Source organism: Rhinolophus sinicus, chromosome 6 (assembly GCF_057876585.1).
Source record: "Rhinolophus sinicus isolate RSI-liver-muscle chromosome 6, RSI-T2T, whole genome shotgun sequence".
Lineage (NCBI taxonomy): Eukaryota > Metazoa > Chordata > Mammalia > Chiroptera > Rhinolophidae > Rhinolophus > Rhinolophus sinicus.
In genome coordinates, this window is record NC_142506.1 from 27359908 (window position 1) to 27380791 (window position 20884).

The following is a 20884-nucleotide window of genomic DNA, read 5'->3' on the forward strand; positions in this document are numbered from 1 at the left end:
TATTTTTACTCCAATTGCCTAATTGCCTCAGTTCCTTAGTTCAATTTAATATGTAAGTAATCATTGTAAAAGAAAGAGAAAATCTTAAAAAAAAAAATTAAGGTAGGAGTTTATTTCTTCACACATAACCTTGGGCAGCCAAGACTTGGTACGACATCTACAATCACCATGTTTCTTCCATCTTGTTCCACGGGAAAAATCTGTTTTTGATTAGAATTGGATAGAAAAATAATTTCACTCATTTGCCAGTACTGGTAAAGGAAGGATGAAAAACGAGGTGAATTTTATTCCATGACGTAGACCCTCCTGGGATGTGCTAACTTTTAGGAGCCTGGATAATCAGAAATAGTCTTATAAAAATCATTCTGGTTGTTTGTTTGTGTAAACTGAAACTGGCTGAGTTTTTATGATATGGATTATAAAAACTATGAAAATAGATTTGGCATGTCTATAATTGACACTCAAATATTTTTTTTCAAAATTGGTTCTTGTAACATGAAGTTTCAATAAGGATTTTGTGCTAGCCAAATGCATTTTTAAAATGCAATCCATCAATATTTTGTGTTAAGAGTAAGCTCAGTTTCACACAGCAGCTAATAAGGTCTTACTGCCAACCATTTCTGGTTGCTTTCCCCCGACATATAATGTAATTTCAGTATGAAAGAGCACAACACTTCAAAAAGAAAATCCTGAAATTTTGAAGTTCTAGCATTACGTTTTGCCACCAGATGGCACTATTGCTAACTCTGTGAAATTGGTTGTTCTATAATTATGTGCTTTCTAAGTCATGTACCATGTCCCATAGCCTGTCAGTCAGATCCATAATGTCAGAATATGATTTAAGAAACGGTAAATTCAGCAGAAATGGTCAACCTAAACCTACCAGCAAGCTACAATTTTGACAGTTCTGTCAGGAAACAGGTTCTTGATCTTGGGTATTTAATTTGTACTGGGATAGAATTCCATTAGGAGCAGAGTAAAAGTCTAGGGAAAGTTTTAGAATGTAAATCATAGGCAGAAAACTTAGGAATGTATATTTTAATTTTATTTTAAATTATTTCTAAATTTTATTTTATTTTTTGAATATGCGAAACATTTACATGATACCAAAGTCAAAATCATATAGTAAGAATGTATTCTCAGAGAAATCTTGCTTCCTTCTCTAGCTCCTTCATTCCACACCCCAGGAGTAATTATTATTATTATTTTTCTTGTGTGTGGCCTATCTTTATAGTATTTCTCTTCACAAAAAATGAATATGTGTATGTATTGTTACTTCTTTCTTTCCCACATGAAAAGTAAAATACTATACATAGTGTCATCTATCTTGCTTTTTTTCCTACTCAAAATTATGTCCTAAAGCTCAGCTCACATCAAGTATAGAGACTTTCCTCATTCTTTTTTACAGGTTCAGCGCATGCCACTGTATTTGTTCAACTACTCCCTAATAATGGGTATTTGGGTTGTTTCCTATCTTCAGCCGTTATAAATAAAACAACAATGATGGCCTTATGTATATGCTGCTTCATATTTGTGGAACATGTATTAGTTTTCTATTACTGCTCTAACAAATTCCCACAAACTTAAAGCAACACAATTTTGTTATCTTATAGTTTTGGAGGTCAGAAGTCTGGTCTCAGTGGGCTGAAACCAAGGTATCAGCAGGGCTGTGTTTTTTCTGGAGGCTCTAAGGGAAGTCCCTTCCTTTGCCTTTTCTAGCTGCTAGAAACCACCCAAATTCCTTGGTTCAAGTCCCTCCCTCCATCTTCAAAGCCAGCAATGGTGGGTGGAGAACACTGCATTATTCTAACCTCCCTTTCTGCCTCTTTATTCTACTTTAAGGACCCTTGAACTACCTTGAGTCCACTTCATTGGTTCAGGATCACCTCTCTGTCTCCAGGTCCATAATTGAAGCACAACTGTGAAGTCCCTTTTGCCATGTAGGGTAATAGTCACAGATTATGGGGATTAGGACAGGGACATCTCTGGGGAGCCATTATGTGGCCTACCACAAAGTTCTGTCCTCAAGGAAGAGTCCCAGAAGTGGGACTGCTGGTTCAAAGGGTAAATGCATATGCACTTTGGGGATGTTGTTCAATTTCTTTCCAAAGGGATTATAAATATGGAATATTTAAAATGTCACCCCAAATATTCTTGTTGAGTCTGACTCATTGTAATCGTACTTGTGAGAAGTCTCTAATGCACAGTTGTCAAAGGGGCAGCAGGTCTCTCAAGAGTAAATTAGCAAGAAAGATTTCCCACCCTTGGCATGTGATACCCCTCATATGCCACCAAGGCATGTGATCAAACAGGAACCTGGAGGAAGCAGGGGAGGGTAAGACATAAACAACACCAAACCACCCAACCCAAGGGCAGATCCCTGGGGAGTACACAGTGACAAGACCACACTGACCTTGTACGGAAGATTCATTTGCCCTGTCTGCACTCATTTGTTACCTAGCATCATTTCTGAACATAAAAGAGCAATACAAATCGATTAATTGCTATCTTGTTTAAATAAGGAACAGATTTATAATATGAACATTTCCTCCTATAAATACATTTTCCAGGCCAACCTATCATCTAGGGACTTGCCACTCAAACTGTGGTCCCTGGGAGGCATCGTTAACATCCCCTGAGAGCTCGTTGGAAATGCACAGCCTTGGACCCCATCCCAGACCCACTGAATCAGAATATGCTAGAACCCTAGGTGATTCTTACGCATATTAAAGCTTCAGCATCACTGTTCCAGCCAGCACAAAAGATGTCCAATTATTAATTGTCTCTATTGTAGTTACCTGGAGATACAAATGCTATTAAGTTTGATTGTATTGTTGAGTTGCCAGCTATACACCCAGCAGATAGTAAGATGAGGATTAATGATTAGAACAACCAACATTGTTTGTGGAGTGCTTAATGTGTGCCTGGCACATATTTGAATAGCTTATCACATTTTGGGTTTTATTATATATTATCTCATCAATGTATTTTAATACAAATTATCATTTTTAATTGTCATAACAATGCTTCAAGCTAAATTTATCATTGTTTTGTGACTCATGAAATTGAGGCTGGGGAAAGTTCTGTAAGTTAAGCCTAAGATCACTTTATTAGTAAGTGCTAAACCTGGAATTCAAGCTGAAGTCCATCTGATCCCAAAGCCTAAACTTTTGGTTACTCTCCACTCTGTTCAAGAAGAAATTAGTTTACAAAGTTGGAAAGCTTGAACATCAAGTTTATATTTAATTGGTTTTCTTTTTGGGCCTTATATTTAAACTTTTAGCATCATTTTCTTATTTTTTATTATTATTAAAAGAAAAACACATGCTAGAGATGGAAATGATCAAGAATGTATTAAATGGAAAGTGTCTCCCTCAGCTCAGTCCTGGAACAAGCGATTTTAACCATATCTATCTTTAGTTTTCTGGTGGTTAACTCCAAAATTCTAAACCATAAATCTGTAAGTATTGACTTATAGTTTTGATAGTATCACTTGACTCTGAAATATGAAAAATGAACAATTTTGCTCACATAAATCTTACCTGCTGAGTTTTGTTAGTAATAAGTGTCACTTCAAATAGTATTAATTAAATTTATGTGTTTTGGGCCATAATTTTTAGTTATATCTCTTCATTCTCTACTAGGTTGAAAAGGAATTTAGAGACCCTGCATTACCCTCTCTGTTCCTCCTGACTTCTGTGAACTATATTATTATCTTTACATGGATGGCATTACAGTTGGCTCTAACTATTGTATAATTTGGTCTTCCATGCTTTGTCGATAGGTTAAGTCTAAAATTTAGAACTATTAGAACATAAGATTATTGAAATATTCTTCTCTGTGGTAACAATTAGTGAGAAGAGAATCTCAGAGAAATCAATACCACTAAGTTGAAGTGCAAACTCAAGTTATTAAAATTAGCTCTTGGAGAAGCAATTGCCAGTGTTAAGGTCAAGTGGATTTCCTTTCTTGCCCTCCAATAAGATTTAAAGCATGCCTTATTTTAGTTTGCTACACATTTAGACCATTGTTGTCTTGTTAAGTCTTTTTCCCTTGGAATTTTCACAATTAGCTCTTTTTAAAATAGGTTCAGAAAAGAAACATATGTTTTTATCGTAGCATGAAGATTTTGGCTTCTTCATCGCAACTTGTATTGAGTGAAATCAGCTCGTCTTGCATAGATTCTTTACAGGAGAAGAATCTTCTGATTTTCTGTTTTATTTTTAATAGTTTTTTTTTTTTTTTTTCAAGCCTTCTATAGAGATGTCATCCTAGGATTTCCTTTCACAGCATCTTAGACTGGATATACTGTTTCTTGATTCCCATATCTCCCCTTTTCTTGAATTACCTTGAAGGTTCTCAGGTAATTTTTCTTTTTTAATTTTATTGGGGAATATTGGGGGACAGTGTGTTTCACAGGGCCCATCAGCTCCAAGTCGTTGTCCTTCAATCTCGTTGTGGAGGGCGCAGCACAGCTCCAAGTCCAGTTGCCCTTTTCAATCTTTAGTTGCAGGGGGCGCAGCCCACCATCCCATGCAGGAATTGAACTGGCAACCTTGTTGTTGAGAGCTCACTCTCTAACCACCTGAGCCATCCAGCCGCCCCTCTCAGGTCACTTTTAAAGGAAGAGTGATGGAAGGTAAATTTTCTGATTCCTTGTCCTCAGGCTTGTTTGGCAACTTGAATGGGCATAGAATTCTAAGTTCAGAATTATTTTCTTCTGAATTGTAAGGGCACCACTTCATTCTCTTCTGGTGTCCAGTGTTACTGGTAAACAAGCAAATGCCAATAAAATTCTTGTCCTCTTGTCACTAACTTTATTCACCATCTGGAAGATTTTTGTATTTCCTCTTCATTTTAGAAGTCAAGAAACTTTAAGACTATATTTAGCAATAAGCCTTTTAAAAATTCACCTTCGTGTGCAGAGGCCTGTTTCAATCTGAAGACTGATCTTTGATTCGGAAAATTTTTTCTTCTATTATTTCTTTCATATTAATTTTCTCTGTTCCTTCTCTTGGACCCCCATCAGACCTCTTAAATAAATCCTTCATGTCCCTTAACTATTTTCACCTTAAAGTAAACAAACAAACAAAAACTTGAATTTTTGTTCTATATTTTAGGAAAGGATTTTGTTTACTTCTTCTGTCCTTCTAATAACTTTTTGTTTTGGTAATCATATTTTTATTTACAAGAAAACTTTCTTGTTTTCTGATAACTCTTTTTCCCCCCACAGTTGCTTCCTTTTCTATTGTTTGGTTCTAATGGATACATTATCTCCTTGATCTCTCTAAGACTACTAATGGAGATTAAAAAAAAAAAAGAAAATTCTTTTATTTTTCTGGATTGTCCCTGTTCTTTGCTGAGTCAATTTTTCATTTTTTTTTTTTTTTTTTAACATCTTGACCCTTCTTTTTGTTTGCTTTTCCTTCAATGTCTTGTGATCCTGGGCTATTCATACTCAAGCCTGGACAGTTCAGGTGATTAGAGTGGGGAGCGGGTGTGGACTTCGTCTGCTGCTGTACAGGTCTGTTTCTTGAGCAGGCCCAGCCCTAAATGAAAGCCCTGACCATGAGCAGTGTGACTGTAAGTAGGGCCTGGTCACTGGTGAGCTTCAATTTCAGGTGTGGGGGCTTTGCTCTGTAGCATCAATACCACCTTAGGAAGATTTTTTTCCTGGCAGAGTTCGGGGGTGGGCACTAACTGCTCCAACTCATCTCCTCCCCCTCACTTTAACTGTCCTTTGCTTCATGACCCCCTCTACTACTTTGAGTTCAGGCTGTGGCTTCCTCTACCTACCTTTATTAGCTATTGCCATCTCATCTGCTTTCTGACACCCTAAATTGTTTCAAAACTTCTGTTCAGCCAGGGTCCTCCTTCATTTTCAGCACAGCTGTGGTTTTTGTACATTTTCAGCAGGGTTTTGATGTGAACTGGAAAGGAAGAGACGGCAATGCATGTTTAGTCTACCAACTTTTATTCGAAGCTTGAAGTTTCCCTGTGTTCATATCTGGATATTTTGTTTTAGCATTCAGCACCTGTGATAAAAAGTGAAAGCAGGTTATAGGAAAAAGAATAAAGCTTTCACCTTCAAGCTATTGAAAACGGAGCTGCCTTTGCAAGGAATTTCAAATTCATGTTTATTTCAAGTCTTAGTTAACCTAAGTTGGGTAACTAGAACTAGGTTAGTTTCCATCCTTCTTTTGAGAAGCCACTTTTACAAAAATGAGGCAAGAGAATAAAAAGGCTGTCCCTTGGGTATTATCCTTTTCTTCCAGAAGCAGAATCTGCTCCTTTGCTCCATAGCCCACATATAAGATTGGACAAATCAGCTGTAATTGTGTCACATGTAGAAGTTCCAGTCTGCCCACCCCGGACTTCTTTCACTCAACATAGTCTAGTCTTTGTCCAAATAGTATATGTGTCAATATGTGCCATTGGCTTCAGTGACACTTTTTATTTTGGTTTGAGTGGTTTTGATTATACATGTCTCTTTTCTGCCACATATTGACATATGGAATTATTAATGGTCTTCTAAAAATATATTGTTCACCTCTCTTCCCCACCTCCTCATAGGACTTGCTCTTGAACAGATGATTCACTATTTTTCTGGTGCTTTGCTTAGAACGATGGTGATTTCTCTCAGTAACTTACCTGATGCTCTACTTGGCGTGTATCTGTTATATTTGTTTCCTAACTATGACTGAAATTTTCTATGCTTTTTTTTTTTAGTTTCCAGTTTAACTTATTTTAACTTGTCTGAATAAAATTCAACTCTATGTTGTTGTTTTTTTCCCCCATATTCCTGATTCTGGGATATAAATGTGACTTTCATTTGAACTTATTAATAAAATTTTTTCTTTATACTTTTTACTTTAAAAAGTTGTTGGACATCATATATATTGTAGACACCATGTTCCAGGCGTTGGATTTGCAAAGATGATTAAGATAATTTTAGTTCTCAAGTAGCTGACAGTGATTTGAGTTTTGGTTTTCCTTATTGTGAGGAGCTTTATTTTCCAGGCTTATTGATATAAAATACAAATCTCTCTTATGGAGAGATTTTAGATGTCCTATTTTGCATGTTATTTAAACTCTGCCCCCCATCTATTCCTCTTGTGTTTAGGGAATAAGGAGGAGAAAGATTCACACAGTGACCATTCTGTCCCCATGTGGTCATGTTGACCATGGCTTGTTAGTGCTGAATAACAGTAAACCAAATCTCATTTACATGAGTATGATGAGCTGATCCTTGGGAATTGATGCTATTCCTAAGAAAGGATTAATTGTGGCTGAGTCAAGGTGGATTTGAATGTCAGGTTTTCTCTTTTTCTTTCTTGAACATGTACATCTGAACACCCACTTGTCTTTTAAATTTAGAACAAGATGATTTAACTTCTGTCCAATTACAAAGCAGTTGAAAATGGGCCATTTGAAAACACTTTTCCTTTTAGAGTAGAATGGTGTAACCATAATGAAACTAACATTTGTGGAACTTAACTAGTTTGCTGGGGCTGCTGTAACGAAGTACCACTGGCTGGGTGGCTTAAAATATAGAAATTTATTTTCTCACAATTCTGGAGTCTAGAAGTCTGAGAGCAAAGTGTTGGCAGGGTTGGCTCTTTCTGAGGGCTGTGAAGAAAGGATGGGTTCCAGGCCTCTTTCCTTAGTTTGTGGATGACCGTCTTCTCCCTGTGTCTTTACATGGTTTTCCCTCTGCATTTGTCTATGTCCAAATTTCCTCTTCTTATAAGGACCCTCGTCATATTGGTTTAAGACTCACACTAATGATCTCATTTTAGCATAATTACCTCTATAAAGGACCCTTTCTCCAAATACAGTCACATTCTAAAATACTAGGGGTTAAGAGTTTAACATTTGGATTTGGCAAGGGACATAATTCAGTCCAAATCATAAAGTGACTCCATGGTCCTGGGAAGATGCTAGGTACTTTTATATCCATTAATTTATTTGATCCTCACAAAATTGCCATACTAGACAGATTTTGTGATCCCATTTCACAGATGAGAAAAACTGAGACTAAGAGCAAGCACTCATCTTTCACAAGGTCACCAACTAAAAAGTAGCAAAATCAGTGTTTGAACCTAGACCTGTGTGATCTACTCTACGAATATTATGCTGCTTCTATATATTTTCCTTCTCAATTATTTCCTTTCTTTGTAAATGCAATATTTTAAATCAAAACAGAACCCAGGAAAAATTATTTTTATAAATGTGTTTGGCTTACTGTTTGATAGTCAGTGCTTCCACTCCTGGACACCTATGTCAGCTTCTCTGCATCTCTCAACCTTTCCTAACAGGTCTCAGGACTTGATTAAATTCTGCTCCCCGGTCCAGACAAGGTGTTAACATCCGCTCTATCACTTTTATCCAATAAACGCGTTGTCTGGTCAGGAGGGAGTTTGAATTGTTTTGACATGTTTCATTATTTGGAAATCTTTAGATTCTCCCAGAGGGCAAAACTCCTTGAAGTGGGAGATTACATCATAAGTGCAGAGTTTCTTTTGATTTGGAGCCAAAGGATGGAGGAAGAAGGAGAGAATAGGTATGGGAAGACAGGATAGAACATGACGTGAAACTTGCTGAGATGGGGGGAGGAGATTAATGCTGAAGACGTACTATCTCGCAAGAGTTGTTGAAACCATCTGGTCTCAAATGTAATCAGGAGAGTACCAGACAAGGACAGATATAGCACTTTTCATTACCAACCTGCTAGCGTAGTAAATGAAACCAGTAAGGGAAATTGGAAAATTGCTCAGCCATTTCCACAAATAGCTTGTGGTTGACTTAAACATTTAAAAATACATGCTCTTTACCAAGAAATGAAAAAATTATACTTTTCTTAGTAACATAGTACCCATGCGTGATATGCTGGCAGAATACTAGGATTCTAATTCTGGTGTACCATTTTACTACCCCAGTGTCTTGGACATTTTAATTAGTCTCATTCAGCATCAGTTTCATCTGTCAAACCAGCATGAGGGTTGCCATGAAGGTCAGATGAGATATATGACCTTCAAGCTATATTTGCAAACTATAGAGTGCTACGCATATAAGATAGCTATTTTTATTATTACTTTATGTTTAGCCCAAATCTGACAGAACTCACAGTTATGATGAATTTTCCAGTTTGATTATCTAATTTGTGTATTATTCAGGCCCTTTGTTTTCTTTCCCCTTTTTACTGTTGCATGCTGTTTAGTCCTTTGAAAATGTCTTAGAACCATTATGAAATATGGGAAAGAGCAATTAGGAAGTTTTACTCTTTCATTTTCTAATTTTTTTGATATTTACAGATGCTCAGTGGAGAGACAGTTAAAAATAGCCCAATTAATGAAGAGCTTGTTGTGTATACAAAAAAGTGGCTGTCACATTTTAAAGGAGCGAGCCCTCCCAAGGAAATTACCTGTTATCTAGTTTCGAAACAGTCCTGGTAGATGCTGACACTTTTAATTTTGCCTGAGGGCTGTTAAAATTGTAGAACTTTTGGAACAGTGTTTCCCTATCACCTTGATAGGCCAAATGATTGAATAGGACATGTGATAAAGATCTTTCCTCTGTGAAGAGTGCAGCAGAAAATCTTGAGTTGGCAACTTGTAAAGTGACTGCAGGCCAGTCTCCTGAGTTCGTCATTGTCCAAGCACGAGTAAGAAGGTCTCTTAGAATAGGAAGGTCTCTTCGTTCCTGCAAATAAAATATCGCGTCTGTCCTGTTATCTCTCTAGCAAATAATACATTACTTCTTCGTTCATTTTAAAACTGATTGCTTTTTGTTCCACACCAGAGATACTAATGGTACTTCCCGTTTCTGGGTCTAAGACAATAAGAGACAGGAGGGGAGTGGGATTCACCTAGTGTGTGTGCATCAAGAAAGAGAAAGATTTTAGCAGTGGCTAAGTCCCTGGAGAGTAACTTTTATTGACCACAATCTGATCCGTCGTTACTTAAGAAGCAAAGATTGTTATGCTTCAGGAAGCCTTGCTTTCACGCTTTTTTAAATTCCTAGAGTAGCTTGAGGACAGTGGCTAGTTTGGGGGAGAAATGATCTGTGAGATAATAGGGTGCTACATTCCATTTTAGTATGACTCAGTCAGAGGGTGGTCATCCACTTTCAGTCCTCCCTGAGGAAATCAGTTAATTTCAGTTATATATCAGGATTTTAACTAAAATCTGCCATCTGATTAACCAGAGTGAACTAATTTGGTATGCCAACTCTCTTTCCTCTCTCCTTTATGACTGCTTGAATATGATCAGGTGGATGCCAGGGAATCTATTATTCTGACAAATGCTAATCAGAGACAGGATTCTGATTTTAAATTCAAATTCACTCCGCACTATTAACTTTCCTAACATTGAGTGTGCTTTTGATGGCCTCATTTGCATGATTTTTAAAATATGCATTTCTGGCTATAATTTTATCTGAGTGTTTTTTCATTTAATATGTTTTCAGAGGAAGTTTTTTTTTTTTTTAAGTGTGTGAAAAGATTATCAATCTATTTGTGACAGAGGTACGCTGCAGTTGAACTCCATGTGACTATATGATAATTGTCATCAGGGTAGTGTAACATAGAAGTTGGGGCTACTGGAGTCCAAATGCCTGGATTCAAATCCTACCTCCTCCACTCCATCTATATCGAATGCATGAAATGTAACTGTAGAGAAGTTTTTAATCCCGTAGGCTTTATCCTTATCTTTAATGGAAATAATAATAACATTTCCCAGACAGGGTTTTGAGACGATTCCATTAGAATGGCACATGTATCAGCCAGCGCTCGCTAGGTTACACTGCAGTAACAAATTCATCTAAAATAGTATTGGCTTAAAACTACAGAGATTCGTTTCTCATTCATACTCATGTCCGTCGTGGGTTGGCTCCGCCTCTGCTCCATATTCTCTTCATTTTGAGGCACCACTGAAGGAACAGCCTCTGCTGGTCTCATGACAGAGGGAAAAATGCAGATGGCAAAACTTATTGTGGTTTTAACAACCTCTGCTTGGAAGCAGCATGTGTCACTTCCATTCATATTGGCCAAAGTAAGCCACAAGGCCAAGTCTAATATCAGTGAGTGGGTACAATCATCAACCATAACATGCAGTGCCCATTGACACTAACATAGTAAATGCCCAATAAACAGTAGTTTTTCTTTTTAAATCCTGCTCACAAAAGATTCAGGATTCATATATTCTTTGCTAAGACAGAAAAGACTAATATTTATGTGTTTGTCAGATGATTCTTTAACAGCAAATTAAGGTGCTGAATGCTTCCTTTTAACTTTTCAGGGCAGGTGGTCTATGGAGAACCCATAGCGGCAAGTCTGGGCACAGATGGCACTCACTACTGGAATAAAGAATGGCACCATGCAGCCCACCATGTTATGGGTCCACCCTTGCGACCAGACCCTGCAACTCCTGACTACCTCATGAATCTATTGGCTAAGTAATCATTTTGCAGATGTTTGTGAAGTGTTTTGCCAAAATAAGATGTTTTATAAGTCTCAGGTTTGAGTGTAGGCGGTCTTGTCTTACTGTCCGACCTTCTAGTGACCTCCCAGTGTTCTATTCTACTTAATCTGACAGGCCCTGGGGACTGTCCCTCATCTTGAGACCAAAAAGCATTGACTTAATTACGTTATGATATAGTGTCAAAGTCTCTCCTGGACACAGAGAAATCAGATCATTTTAATTGGAATGTTACTCTCTTCTGATTTTTTCCTTGTCCTTTCTTAGTGCCTAGAGCCAGGTCTCTTCATTATGCTTTATTTTTATCATTCAGAATATTCTTGAATTTTTTTCTAGGCTGATATAACCTGGGAACCAGCTGTGCCTGTTGTACAACTACAATAGGTTATGATTGAGGGCAGAACCACTATAGGGGTGGAAAGGCAAAATCCGACCCTCGAGCAGGTTTCCCCATAAAAGTCCATCCAAACTATTTTCAAAGACGCTACTTTCTGGGATGTGAGGATCATTTTTCTTGAGAATTCCACCATTCATGGGCATCCTGACACTCCCCATTCGCAGATACTCAGGTACCAGTTAACAAAAATATTTACACAGTAGACTATACAAGAGTTCACCTGCCCCTTCCTTTCAGTCTCCTTCCTCCTTCATACTTCTACATCCCCAAGATTATTCACAAATCAAAGCCGGATTCCTGTTGCTGGTGACATCAGCATCATCAGCCAATGTCACATCTCTGCTCATCACATTGTTGCCATCTGGCCAGGGGCTTCCCTGGAGGACCTGCCTCTGTTCATGTGGATCACCATGGTTCATCTTTGCGTAGGTCTCTACTCACAAGGAATTTCCACTTGCGTTATTGCCAGTGATTCCGAAACAATTGTCACCAAGCACATATCATTATAAATTTCTAGATGAGAAACTGAGCATCAGACAAGCACCTAATGACAATGAAACTGAGCCTGGAACCCATCCTCATGCTTCTTGTAAGCGTGTTCTCCAAAGGTGCTTTCTAGAATAGGGATGGGAGTGGGTGAAATATATACTTGAAAAAGTTCCTCATTTTCCATTGCAGTTTTCTAACTTTCAGTTCAGAAGGGGGTCAGGAGATTAGGAAAGGTTAAGGTAGTTTCCTCCTGACCCATTTTATCTACTCACCTCCACTCTGGTGTGTTTTCCTTTTACAGTGATGATCTAACCACAACAGGGACTGACCACTGCACTTTCAACACCTGCCAGAAAGCCCTAGGGAAGGACGATTTTACTAAGATTCCCAATGGGGTAAACGGTGTTGAGGACCGGATGTCAGTAATATGGGAAAAAGGCGTGGTGAGTTTCACAAGATCCAGCCTGTTTTGCCTAACTCTTGGGCCAGGAGCTGGCCCATTTTCGGAGCAGTGTGAAAAAACCTTCATAGAGAAGTTTTTCAATTATGTTTACTAGAGTGGAGACTGGGAATGCAACACTACCACCACCACCCCATCCCCCAGGATAATAATAATTTCCTTCTCTGCGTGGTTTAGTTTGAGGGATGTGTTACACCATCTTGCTGGCATGAAGGGATGCATTTAGATTGGGTGCCAACGTAGATTCTTGATGTCTTTGAAATGTGATAACCCTTCTACTTGATTTCTCAGGTTCTTGAATCCCAGTTCCTTGTGTGTCACTGGTATAAATTCTTGGAATGACTGAAAATACATGAAGGATTTTTACTACGTTCATACCTCCTTTTCATAAAATCTTTGTAGATGTCCCTTTTTAAGAACCGTGGATGTCATATTTTAAAAACAGCCACATGAGGTCACATAAATAATAATTCCAAGTCTAGAAACAAGGTTTTTTAAATTCTCATGATTTAAAAATGTCTCCCTAAGAATGGAGAAGACTCAAACAGCTGAATGTTCATGTTAACCTGTCTAGCCCGTTGACATGCGTAGTTGTAAACATCAGCAAGGGACACCTGCCTGGTTAGACCTGAGGTCCCCATTGTCATGCCATTCTCACCCTCTCCTAGAAACCCTCCCTGAGATGACACATTAATCATGTCTCATTTCTCAGAATCCCCTACATGTACCATTCACTTCTAACTCTAATTATTTCCTAGATCTTGTTAATTTTATTTCCCAAATGCCTTCTTATTTCCACCTTCATGGCTATCACATTACTTTGAGGCCATTGAAGTTGTGTCCACAACTGGTGTCCATGCCTCCAATTTTAATTGCTACATTCTATTCTGCACTCCACCACCAGAGTCACCTTTCAAAAATGAAAAGCTTTTCATGCTACTTTCTTCTCTAAACGTCTTTAATTTTCTCCATGACTTACAGGATGATATTTGAACAATTAATTTACATTTAACGATCTTCAAAAACATCTCTATAGCCCTATTTTCTACTAATCATTCTCTTCACCTCCTTTTCCTCTACCCTAACCCTAGCCATCCCAGATTAGTTCTCCTCTCTTTCTCTTTTTTTAGATTTCATGATAACAGTCCAACCTTTCTCTTTGAACTTGTTTTATTACAAATGAGTATCCTCATTACAGCAGATTTTCATAACCTATTACAGTTCCCAAGTATATAAATGACTTTAAAGTGATTGAATATTTCTTAATAACATACAAGAAATGATTTTATTTTCTGAAACATTAAGACGGTTTACTTACGGGAATATCACTTTCAGGGCATAGTCCTTAATTTTTTTGAGACAGGGACTATTTGATAATGAAACAAAACTTAAGGATATTTTTATCATATAAATATATAGAGAGATAAGCTCTCAACGTTAAAAAAACAATTCTAGTCAGATCACATACTTCCAATGTCTGTCCATTTAAAAATGTCTAGCAATAGACTGTCCATGATTGTTGGTTCATGTAAAGTTTAATTGAGCAATATTGAACCTCTTGAGCTAATTCTTTAGTTTTCTAAAATTGTTGTAATCTGATTCCAAGGCCTATCTTACCTTAACTCTATAATATTCCATCTAATGTCTACATGACCACTCATAAATCTTGGGCCCGCAATAAATAAGCCAGATCATAAATGTAGTAGATGGTGGTAGTAAACTTTAAACAAGAAATGAAAATACCATTGTTAATATTTAGTTGTTATCTGTGTGGTTCTGGGAAGGATTAATGGGGGTACATTTTTAAGCTGATGTATTTTTGAAAAGTTACCTTCAGGCTTCTATATGTTACCCTGCCATCCCCATCATTATCATTACAATTGTTTGAGCATCCACAGTGTTTTCAGCTCCACAGCATAAGAAATTAGATACAGTTCTATTTGGTTCTAAGAGAGTCAAGTTTTGTACTTTTATTGATAAGAGACTTTAAAAATGTTTGATCATTAAAACAAATGCTTTTTTTCGTTGAATTGTTTTATAGCATAGTGGTAAAATGGACGAAAACCGATTTGTGGCAGTGACCAGCACAAATGCAGCTAAAATCTTTAATCTCTATCCAAGAAAAGGAAGAATAGCTGTCGGATCAGATGCTGACATTGTGATTTGGGACCCAAAAGCCACAAGGTAAATCTAAATTCTTGCATTCCTTGGCTTCACAATGGAGAAAAAGCCCTAACTTGCAAAGAAATTATTCATAGGTCTTAATTAGCCATTTCTTATTAGGTGATTTATTTAGCCATGCTCAGGTATTTTGAGCCTATGCACAGATAAAAAGTTTTGATGTACAAATATTCTTTTGTTTTTCTTGGCTTAGAGGATGCAAAAATTGTGTTGCTTACCATTCCCTAGAAATGGATATGTGTATAAAACCAATATGAATTTACCACTTCAGTGCTTCTCAAATGCCTCAATTCACATGAAGGAAAGGAACAGAGCAATGAAGAAAATAAAAGGCTTACTTTGAAAAAGGTTGAATTGAAAACTCGAAATAATTACAGCCCTTTTAAAGCTTTCAGATAGAAAAATTCCAGCACAAAGGATGTCACTTTTAGTTAGCCAAATTTTCCAGTTGAGTTCATCTTGAGTCTGTCATTCCCAGTAGACTCCAGCTTTTTGTTTCCAATTTCTATAATTCTATGTTAATATTGCAAGCCTGGCAAATTCCAACTCAGGAAAGCATTCAACAGAAGCTGCAGCTCTGTTCATTTCTCCTTACAGGATGTTGGCACAGACAACACCTGTATCCTGATTTGTGTTTTTCATAAATTTTGCAGTTGTAATGGAGCAAATTCCAAATATTGTAACATACAGTGTGTGTGTGTGTGCATGCATGCATTTGTAAACAGGGATATGATAAGACCTTCTACCTTCATTGTATAGGCACCTTTTCAAAGTCTATTAGGTTTTTCATTATAGTAAGCAAGTCTGTAGTTTCTTGGGGGCGATATTGTCGCAAATACCCAGTTTCAATTTAAGAGAGTGCTCCTGGGCTACCCTCTGCGGACAAAAGACCACCCAAGAAGCACTTGGCTACCATAGCTATGAGCTTAAAAACAAACCCCAAATATTCTCTTAGAAATACTTCACTTTTGGAGCCTGACCCTCTCCATTCACCTCTGGGCACTAGTCCTAACTCAGAGACCAGTTCACATAGCTGGCATTGCACGTAGCCTTTAGGGACCATGGATCACCTTGTTGCTGGGTTAGGATCCTTGCAGTGCAGGAAATGATGGTCTGCACATCTTATTTACGTAAGTGTCCTATGATACCAAGGCACAGCTCAGGGACTTTGTTATTATATGAACAAGGAACCATTGCCCACTTAGGAACTAAAAATCTGGTCAAATTTTCTAGTCCCCTCTCCCTGCACAAGAAAGGAAGACAAGTTCAGCCAAAAGCAGGCGGCTTCTCTACAAGGCTAGAAAAATTGTCCTTGGGAAGACAATGGGAAAAATTGCTTCGATTTGGATTGGGCGGTGGATGACCTGAGCATGCTGTGTTTAGAGAGCTCCTGATGTTTTAAATGTTACTCTACCGGGACTCTTGTACACTGCAGGGGCCTGCCCAAGGTCATTTCTGCTGCAATTCAAACAATTTAGGCTTCCCCAAGTACTGGGACCAGATTGGTCTTTTCAAACATAATAACTTGTGGCTTAAGGAGATCGTGACACTTAATCAGAAAACCTGGTACATTTCAAAAGGGAGAAAACGATCGCGTGGAGGAAAGGTTTGTGGAAAACGGTGTTTTCGAAGCATAGCATCTGGGAGAGTCATGACACTGATAATAATGAGTAATAATTTGCTTGTGTGCAGCTCTCAGTGGTTTTAAAAATGCTTTGGTATCCAGAATGTGATTTACAAGGTAAGACACATGTGATCACCTTAGGGCAATGAGAAAACTAGCCCAGCAGCATCTGGGGCAGGTTTGATAGGACAACCCTGATCCAGTGGCTTTGACTTTGCAAACTTGTACTCTTTTCATGAGATTCAGGATCATGCTATCTCCTGATATCAAAGCAGAGCCCTTGACGTCATACTTGATTGTTCATGGTCCATTTTTTCTTCCAATTAAGTAGGCCAGTAACCAAAAGCTTTATTTGGAAGGCAGGTATGCTCACCGCCATACCACCAACGCCGCACTCCAAAACCTTTTTTTGGATTTGATTCTCCTTTTTATTATTCCTTTTCAAAGATAAGGCAGAAATGAAACCCTATTGAGTGATGTGATTATCCAGCCTAATTCTTAATGCGGTGAGCCATGGCAGGCCATTCCCTGTGGTTCCTCTTTTTAACCCTACACAGGGGTTTCCCAGCCTTAAGTTCTCCTCGGCTGTTTTCATTTCTGAAGATGACACTGGCTCAGGTGGAAAGCATTGTCTTCCTTAGACAACTGGACAAAGAGAAATGACCTGAACCTAAGGTTATGCATAAGTCACTTACTTTATTTACCAGGTATAATTGTTGCTTGGAGGGTATTTATAGACTGTGATGTTGCTTCTTTGAGTCATGTTTTTCGACTATGTAAATTTAGGCTGCTGTCTCACAAGTGTTAGCTACTGATTTCTGTAACATTGTTTTGTCCTTCCTTTCATACTCAGTTGTTTCTGAATAGCAAGCACAGAATGATCCAAATGTTTTATTTTGTGTTTTCTTTTAACATCTATATATTACCTCCTTAATTTCCCACATTTCTAATCTAAGAATAAACTAATTTAAGGTCAAACTAAAAAGCTTCTGTGCTTTTAAGTTTATTTCTATCTCTTTCTCTCATCAGTTCTTTAATACTGTTATGTAGTACCTGTCCTCACCGTGTAACACTAATGATAGCAGAAAACTAAATATTTACATTTTCGTATATGTGTCTTTTGGGGTAGAGATACATGTTGGCATTTAATGATTAGCACTGAGCTTTCTTCATCTATGTCTGCTTGTTCTGTACCACCAGGTGCAGAAGGAAAACCAGCACAGCCCGAGAGCCTGCTGTGTCGGTTCTGGTCCCAGTTCCACCAGTGCCGACGGGCTGGGGGACCCACGCAGGTCACTTAAGGTCTCTAAATATCAACTCTCTTATATGTAAAATGAGATTATTATTAATAATAATTTTTATGCCAACCTCATAAGATTTTTTTTAGAATCACATGAGACAATATATGTGCAAATGCTTTGTAAACTAAGAAAGTGTTACACAAAGACAAGATAGGTATTATTATGGTTATTTTCTATTTATCTAGTTTGGCTGGTGTCTGTGCAGTACATTTTCATTTGTAAGTGTTCTCAGCTGTTTTGCTTGTGGTGACCAGGGAGGCAGCTGAACCATAAGGCTCTATTTCTCTGACCCTCAGATTCTTTTAAAAAACTGGGAACTTTTTTTTTTTTGAAAAATAAAGAAACATTATTCTTACTTGGCAGGATACATTGAAACGATGTAGCTCCTTTGGATGTCTTTTACTTATTCTGTATCTTGCTTCTCCAACCCTTTAATTTAAGAATTTTCTCTGAGCCACCATGAGAATTTTTCCACTATCATTATTCATGTTTTTCAGTGTGAAAATTGCAGGATGTAGGAAACAGGAGAGAAGGGGTGGTTGAAGAGGACGCTTCATAGGATAATGAATCTGAAAGAATATTTGAACAAGGACAAAATGCATTTATCATGGTTCATATTAAAAGAGGAAATTTTGTGCAAACTGTATGCTGGTTCCTTATCTAGTTCATTCATAGCATCAGCTTTCTCTATTCTTGGTTGTTATGAGAAAGTTGCTCATTTGGGCTGGCTATTCCTGACCAAAATTTATGCTGCTGACCTCAGCTAGGACCTTTCTGATGTGAAACAATATTTTTAGCCTTCTCTGACTGTACACACAGCATCCATAGCTCCCCATTGCCTTAGACACCACCCCACCACCGTCGCAGCCGCTTCCTCTCACCTTGCACACTGAGTTCTACTGACTCTGCACACCCACTCACAGTACTGTACCAATCTTTACTCACTGTCTTTCTCCTCCATTAACATTTTAAAAGTCTACTATTTTTTAAAGAAATAAATGTTTTATTTCAGAATTGTTTTATATTTACAGAAAAGTTGCAAAGATGGTACAGCGTTCCATATACCCCAAGCTCAGCTCCATTATTATTATCTTGCATTACTATGGTACGTTTGTTACAATTCATGAACCAATGTTGATATGTTACTATTTACTAGAGTCCACACTTTATTGGGATTTCTTCAGTTTTTACCTAATATTCTTTTTCCACTCCAGGATCCCACCCAGGTTGCGACATTACATTTAGTCGTCATGTTTCCTTTGGGGCTTATGGTCTGTGACAGTTTCTCTGACTTTCTTTGTTTTTGATGACCTTGACAGTTTGGAAGAGGGCTGGCCAGGCATTTTGTAGAAAGACACTTTATTGTGATTTTTCTGATTTTTTGCCCTCGTTGTTAGCCTGGGGTTATGGGTTTTAGGAGGAAGACTACAGAGGTAAAGAACTGTTTTTATCACATTCTTTCAAGGGTCCACGCTATCAACATGACTTATCACTGTTGATGTTGACCTTGATCAGCTGGCCGAGGTAGAGTTTGTCAGTTTTCTCCACTGTGGTGTTACTCATTTCTTCCCCTTTCCATACTATTGTGTAATACTTGTTAGAAGGTAGTCATTATGCAAAGCCCACAGTTAAAGAGGAGGGAATTATGCTCTAGTTTTATGTTTTAATTAATTCGATATCTTTAAGGCCTCGTCTAGTTCAGCCCAGAGTGAAAGCACAATAGATGTTGAATTGAGTGAGTGAGAAGGATACAGCCGTCCACACAGCATGGAAGATTGATGAGATAAAGAAATGACGTAAACTCTATTATGTACTTGAAAGTTGCTAAGAGAGTAAACCTTCAATGGTCTCATCACAAAAAAAGAAATAGTAATTATGTGACATGATGAAAGTGTTAGCTAGCTATGGTGGCAATTATTTTGCAATATATAAATGCATCAGATCAACACGTTGTACACTTTAAACTCACACACTATGTCAATTATACCTCAGTAAAACGGGAGAAAAATAAATGGCATAAAGGAAAATTGGAAAAGTTTTATTCAGCAACAATTACTGGCCCTGAGACTCAAGACTAAACATGGAGGCGTGATAAACTGAGGCACTGAAGGAAGAATCTGGGAGGAAGCAGTGAAGGCCAGGAATTATATGAGAGAGAACAAGTTCAGGCTTTGGAAGGGAGTGAGACGGTGAGGAGGTGGTGGGCTGCCTTTCTCCAGTTTTAGTTTTGTTTAGTACGATTTTGAATAGAGTTCATCTAGTGGAGAAGCATTATTTAATCAAATGAATAAATGGATATATCAATAGGGATCTTTTTTCTTGAAAGATATTCCCTTTTATTTTACCTACCTGATTTTAATATTAGCTGAAGGCTGGTAATGTGATGAATTTCTGTCTGACCACACCGTTAGAGGTTGGTCAAATTTTTGCTTCGAAATTTCCTGCAAGGTTTTAGCAAAAACAATTGCCCAGATGACTGGTAGTATCTCAAATGAGAGCAACACGCATTTCACCCAAGATCCTGAAGAGGGCGCCCACAGCCCATACTGAGCTCAGGGCCCCAACCAGCTGGTTATGAGCTGCTGGTTATGCAAGAAAAAGCCAGCCTCTGGAGAATGGATGCATTTGCTAATGATTTTTGGCTTTGTGATACATAGATGTTTTCATTTTGAAAAACTCTCATTACTTATTAATGGCATGTAGAAATAAGTATGCTTGCCACACAGTCTGTAGCCTTAAAAATGGACTGCATTGAAGTTACTGAGGGAGATGGGGGGAGGGGTAAAGAAAAGCCGTGTATCCCCGATCTTTTCCTTTTAAACCTGCTCAAAGATGGATGATCCCAGGGTGAGAAATCTGACATGTGGTGATGGATGGTGAGAGAGAATTGGGAGTGGGAGTCTATTGAGAAGGTTTGGATACCCTGATGAAAGACAACCTAAGACGTTACTAGCC

The 20884-nt window shown here is 38.0% G+C and overlaps 1 protein-coding gene across 3 annotated transcripts in view; it reads left to right on the top strand.

The window, feature by feature from the left end:
• Positions 1-20884, top strand: part of DPYS (dihydropyrimidinase) — a 96514-nt gene that overhangs the window by 19930 nt on the left and 55700 nt on the right. For 2 of the 3 annotated variants that reach the window (XM_074316270.2, XM_019750646.3), the window contains exons 5-7: positions 11298-11454; positions 12665-12806; positions 14865-15007. In XM_074316270.2, coding sequence (XP_074172371.1) covers positions 11298-11454; positions 12665-12806; positions 14865-15007 — 442 coding nt within the window. Of the gene's footprint in view, positions 1-11297; positions 11455-12664; positions 12807-14864; positions 15008-17828; positions 18576-20884 lie in introns of those variants that run through there. The other variant, XM_074316271.2, reaches the window with a different exon arrangement.